Below are 6,551 nucleotides of genomic sequence, written 5' to 3' on the forward strand. Positions count from 1 at the left end.
CCACGTGAACAACATATTTAGAATTATGTTCAGAAACAAGTAGAAACAATCAAACGAAAAAACTTACTCTGAAATATGCTACCTATACACAATTCGACTACTTACTCTCAGGTTGACGATAATATTTAAATTATTTTTAATGTCATTAAAAAGTTTTAAAAAATTATTTGAAACTCTTACTTCTGACTTTAGTTATCTCATGGACACCATTTACAAATTAAAAAAATTAATTCAAATTTATTTCAAACTTTGAAACCTTTATGAAGTAATAATTAATTAATATCGAGAAAATTATTAATTTATTTCCATTGCCTGAGCGAATTTGTTGAGTTAAATCTTATCGTTCAGGCAAAACAAAAATGTTTTCTAACATTATATTTGTCTTAAAAGTATTTAATATATTTTTATTGGAAAAATAAATGGCAGAAAGACACTTCGATTGTATTCATTTGCTGTCATTAAATTTCAACATAACCAAATGACTGGCGTACTTCAAAGTCAGGCTCTGTCAGACAATATTAAAGTTAAAATATAGTACGAGAAAGAGTTCATAGATCGCAAGCCCGTAAACGTCTATCGGTAAAGAAAGAATGTGTTCTAGTAGATTAACAAACCCAGCGCTAGTCACTCTGCTGTCATTGAACACAGTTCAGGCATTTTCCACTCGTGTTCGTTTGTCTTCGGAAGCGACTGACAAATTTCAGGCCACGCCGAGGCTGATAATCCCTCGTCCAAGGACGGAGATGATTCCCGCGGCGAAGAGAACTGGTGCTGTTATCTCTCGCCCTAACTCCCCACGCCACCCACCAATACAACAAAGACAAATGATCCACCACGCACGCGTTATCTTGACCGCTATAAATACCGTCGCCACACTGGAGCTTGTCACATCTCGCCAGCCGACTTCAACCAGAGCAACATGACTCCGGTAGGTGTCTAAATAGCACAGTGGTCAAAATCATTTCTGCTTCAACTTACCAAGAACACTGGTCACAAATAACAAAGTGATCTGCGTAAATTTACTGCTATATTCGTAAATTTACCGACACTGACTTCGCTTACATTGAACTTGGTATCGCAGCCAAAACAATTAAAAAACTATTGAGTCATCAGCAAGGAAAACTTTTATTTGGACCACTTGTGTTTTTGACCTTCGTTTTTAAAACGAAATTTACACCGCTAGGAAGTAATTAACGGGTACTCTTCGTTTATTGCAGTAAAATTCTTTGTTGAGAAGTCCGTAAATTTGTTGTAGATTCTACAAGACCAGTCGGGGCTTCGGTGTCTTTGTCATTTTAGTCTTTCTCGTATTTTAATAAACTGATTAGCAATGTTACGAGAAACAGCAATGCAGTACTCGTTAAGGTATACTTCGGAGACGTAGTAGCGTAAGTCCAAATTTGGCGGATTTTGGTTACATCGCAGTTCCGTACAATAAAAGTTAGTTTCTACCGAACTGTTCCATCACAACATAGTTAAAACAATTTCCTGAAGCATGTCTGTGTTCAAGACGAAAGTTTTTTATTAGAAACTATTTAAAAAAAATTCCTTGATTTGGTTTACATCATGAAAAAATATGATGGTTGATATAAATTAAATGTCTAATCATTGAAAGATAAATTTATCCAATTGTAACATAGAATCGTTTGGTTCTGAGGTAAAATATTTACAGTGTTTATGTTAATACGGTTTTTTATTATCTTAGTATAAGAGAAAATAATATATATTTTATTCAAATTTTATTTATTATTTCTGTACTTAGTCGTGTCAAGGAAAATCTCTTAAACGGTGGTGTATTTATACACTTCAAATATTTAAATTATACAAAAAATATGAACTAAATAAATGAATAAATTAATAACGTTAGGAAAATAAGGTCTTGGTACGAGCTCTTTATACGTCTGTATGACACATTGAACAACACTCTCTGTGGTTCGTACATGACGGAATATTTCTGCTGTTGTTTTTCTTTTGCACTACCTTTGTTACTCCATTAATTGGGCTTAGCTGGATTACTGGAACTTAAGACACACAATCGTTGCGACATTTCTAAATTTAATAAATACTTGGAGGAACGTATGTACGTTGCCCTATATTGCATTTTATTGCGTGCTTCATCAGGCTTCGGGGAGTTACGAATGGTTATAGACGTTTAATTCTAGAAACTTAAAACTGTTTATCCATCTGTGAGAGGTCGTGACTCCTGCGGGAGAAGATGCCTGCAGCCAGTTGTGTCGGGGCTTTTGCCGGCTCCGGTACCCGAGCCAGGATTCAACGGTGTCACGTAAAGTGTGCCTCTCCGACAAACTACCTCCTTGTGGTACCATAGGTGTTCACCAAATTTAGCTCTTCCAGGGATTCCTATTCCCTTGTCATCCTTTCCTTCCACTTTTGCAAGAGCACGGTAAGGGGCCTCTTGGGTAATATATTAGGGTCAATCAAAAGTAAATGGTCCAGGGAACTGCTACGTTTTGGGCCCATCACTGTGTAGCTCCAGTCGGTGTATTCACTTTCGTTCTCTCACTTCCCACAGTTGGCACTGCTGGTCCTGGTTAGCGCGGCGGCCGCCGGATACGCCCCGGGCTCCGTCTCTGACCCCTACGGCGGACCATGTGTGGTCGGGATCTTGGGCCAGCTGCCCGGAGCTGGGGCCTACCCCGTAGCTGGGGCCAACCACGGAGTTAGGGCCTACTCCAGAGCTATGGACTTCCCCGAAATTAGGGCCTACTCCGGAGCTATGGACTACCCCGCAATTAGGGCCTACGCCGGAGCTATGGACTACCCCGGAGTTAGTGCCTACTCCGGAGCTAGGGCCTACTCCGGAGCTATGGACTACCCCGCAATTAGGGCCTACGCCGGAGCTATGGACTACCCCGGAGTTAGTGCCTACTCCGGAGCTAGGGACTACTCTGGAGCTAGGACCTACCCATGGATCGCCGGGGCGTACCCCGTCGCTGGACCGCGCGCCGCGTCAGGCCCCCAGGTGAACATCCGCAAGAACGACAGCGTCAACAATGGAAAACGCAGTTCCGCTTCCGAGTGAGTACATCATGGAGGTTTTAGTCTACAGAATTGGGTGTCGTTCTGAAGTTGAGGTCAACTGGTTGTAAAAAATTCAAACTTGAAAAGTAAAAAATTGATGTTTATCATTTTGCACAGGCTTTGACAAAGCTTTTTAAGTGATAGTTTAGTACTTAAAGTAGGAACAGCGATGTTGGAGTTAAAAATATAAATCTGTATGGCATTTGCGAATAAGTTTGCTTTCAAAACTTTAAATTTTCTTTTCTTCCAAAATGAAAAGAAATTAAAATAAGTTATACTCTTTAATAATATGTATTTTGAAAATTTCACTGACACTTTCGTTATATCTATTTCCACCTCTTTTTTGCATTAGTAGCTGTGTTAAAATAAATTATTCTTTGCTTTCGCGCAACATATTTTTTACTCCCGTAAAATCCACAAAGTTTTTTATGTTGGTCTTCAAGTGCAATGAGTCTTGAAAAACGTTATGCGTTCTGGGTATTTAACTGTGTCGGTATAATCACGATGTCCCTAAAGATGGTCGCAACACAGAATGTAGTAATGTCGGGGATAACTTTACACGTGCCCTTAAACCCGAAAACTGATAAGATGTTAGTTACCCTGGCCACATAATACTACTATATTGATTTAATGACTGTATAGTTAGAGAAAAGCTATAAGGTGAATTGTAATAAAACAGAAATTTAGTCAGTTCACCGCAAAACACCTCATAACCCCGAAGTGTAGCAAAATTCAACTCGAATACATGATGTAAGCTGTTATTAAAATCATTTAATAAACTTTGGTTTGGTTTTCATTTTAAAATATTAAACTTTTATGTAATTAGAATAAATAATTTATTAATTTCTATCTATGGTTTTTAAAGTAAATTAAAACAGTTTTAAAGTTAATTGTATATAGCAATGGGTAAAGGCCCGCATATATATATAACAATCAAATGTACATTAGTGTAAAGTTTTTATTTTATTAACATTGCATACTGATTCCCTTTATTTGCACTTATTTGTTGAAAACACCCTCATCAGTTAACGTTTCATAATTTTAAGTGTCTTAACACAATTTGAAGATCAGCATGATATATCAGATGTGCGTGATAGGTACTGATTATTATGTGCTTTTTTAATTTTTAATGACGATAAAATTGAAATCCACGATTTTAAAAGTAGAAATTATCTTTTTTGTAATACCATAAAATCTTGGCTCAATGTAAAGCAATGACAGGATCTCAAGTGTATTGATTTCAGCACTAGTTGGTGCTGCTATGAGACGTGAAAGGTACTCGTGTGTTCACGAAGGAGTTGATTGTCTGCGCCGCAGATATGCGACCGCCAACGGCATCAGAACGGGCGAGACCGGGGCCGGAGTCGAGGATGTGCGCGGCTCCTACTACTTCACCGACAACGAAGGCAACACCTTCACCCTCGTCTACACCGTTGACGAGAATGACTACCAGTCGAGAGTCACCCACCTGCCCACCCCAACGCCCATCCCGGTGCCCATCCTCAAGGTGGTGGCCACGCCCTACACCGGAGCCGGCGATCCCAGAGTAGCAATTGGTGTGTCCGGAGCTGGTATCCCCGGAGCCGGTGTCCCCGGAGCCGGTAACCCCGGAGCTACTGGCGCCCAACTACCTTACTTCAAGCCACCCGGCTTCGGCGCCAAGACCGTCTACTCGTACCCCAAACCTGGCAAATATCAACCCGACACCTCTGAAGTTGCATCTCGAAAACCGAAGGCCTAGAACTTCAATTCTCTTCCTCGCTGGCGATTGTCTCATTTATAACCTCTCTGTAAGTTACACCCACATTTACAGACGCGATGTCTGTATGGACGGCGAGGGGTACAACACATCTTCTGTACTCACCCCTAAATTTGAGCTGTCTAATAATACTCTGGTGATTTCGAGATAGTTGAAATTTTTTTTATACTTTCTACTTATATATTTTTTTAAATAACTTTAAATTATATATATATATATATATATGAATTGGAAGATACGTACAGTGGTTGTTTTCAACTGACACTCCACTCAACTAAATCTCTCCCGGCACCTTTCCACACACTTCACATGAGCGCGCGTTGTTTCAGTACTTGAGTTCATTATGGTCAGGACGTGAGAGTGTCCTTTGGAGCCAAATCCTGGGGCAGATAAATTTTATTTCATTAACATTCTATGATGTATGAAACGCCCACGTTTCAACTAGTTTCTATTTTGTGGGTCACAATTCGTGAATTGACTGTAAGTGACCATGACGTCTCAAAATAATTTTGTGAGACTGTTTACTTATACAGGAAGTTTTTTTTTTAATAACAATTCCGCTGATCATAGCATCGTATAGGAATACTACAGCTTACTGACATGTGATACTGGTGTTTGACATTATATATTCGTTAAGATATTTTTTGTTGTTTTTCAACGGTTACCTATTTCATATTTTCCTTGTATAGAAATTAAGATAAGCTTTGGCCAACGGGTTCTAAACTCGCATCACAAAACTTCAGTTACTTAATGACTGCTGTAAAGCTCAATGTCATATTACACTCTAGATCTGAAAGGAACAGTAAATAGTTCTGTGTAAAAAAAAACTCTGCATAAAATTGCCTTTACTTGAAAAATTCGTTAGATAAAATGCATACATCAATAATTCAACAATTTACTCAGTTAACATAAAATAAGATTAATAATGTTAAAAGGCTTATTCGTTATGCAAAAATACATTGGGAATAAAATCATAAAGTGATTTGCCAGTCTTAATTTAATCCCTCTTATAAATAATACCACATAAAAGTCAAAGATGACAATTTTACATCCAACAGAATGAATGGTGCTAATAAAAACAGAAATTTTAAATAACATGTAGCTATCGAAGTCTGAAAGATTTCTGTGATTTGTTTCACATATTTCCAGTTAACTTTAAAGGTTTATAGAACTAACTGTCTATTTCTTAGAATGTTTAGATATTAGTTTTAAATGTGACATTATTATGATTATACTTATATTATAAATGTTATTGTACTATGTGTGAAATAAAATAAATAAATTTACAATTGGTACTAAATATGAATTGGAATATTGATTCTCTAAATACCAAGAAAATATTTCAAATCTGGGTTCAGCGAGCTGTAAAATGTTCCTTAATTTATTTAATTCACTTAAGCAGCCCAACCAACTATATAAAATTATTATGGAATGGTAATAAATGACTTAAACAAAGAAAGCGTAAACTTTAACATCATTGGCAGATAGCCTGCTACAAAATAAAATTCAATAAATTCCTCCTCGATAAAGAGCTACATTTGAAGAACAAAGGGATATGTTTCCGTTCTTTAAGGAACAAACGGTAGCGTTTTACACTGCGATAAATCACTCTTAACGTTATAACTGCTGATGACGTAGGTTATTGAGTCACTTTCGTTACACGCAGAGAAAAATACCTACAATCTGATAAATGCCCAAATACCCTTATCTAATTTCCTAGAATTATTTTGTATTTCAAATTAATGTTTTT

General features: G+C 37.5%; 1 protein-coding gene across 1 annotated transcript; it reads left to right on the forward strand.

The window, feature by feature from the left end:
- Nucleotides 1–893: 893 nt before the first annotated feature.
- On the forward strand, nucleotides 894–6,101 carry LOC134540101 (uncharacterized). Its single transcript, XM_063382581.1, has 3 exons — nucleotides 894–928; nucleotides 2,534–3,039; nucleotides 4,360–6,101. The coding sequence occupies exons 1-3, from the start codon at nucleotides 920–922 to the stop codon at nucleotides 4,781–4,783; spliced, it is 939 nt and encodes a 312-aa protein (XP_063238651.1). The 5' UTR covers nucleotides 894–919; the 3' UTR covers nucleotides 4,784–6,101.
- Nucleotides 6,102–6,551: the final 450 nt, after the last annotated feature.

This window comes from Bacillus rossius, chromosome 16 (genome assembly GCF_032445375.1).
Source record: "Bacillus rossius redtenbacheri isolate Brsri chromosome 16, Brsri_v3, whole genome shotgun sequence".
NCBI classification, from domain to species: domain Eukaryota; kingdom Metazoa; phylum Arthropoda; class Insecta; order Phasmatodea; family Bacillidae; genus Bacillus; species Bacillus rossius.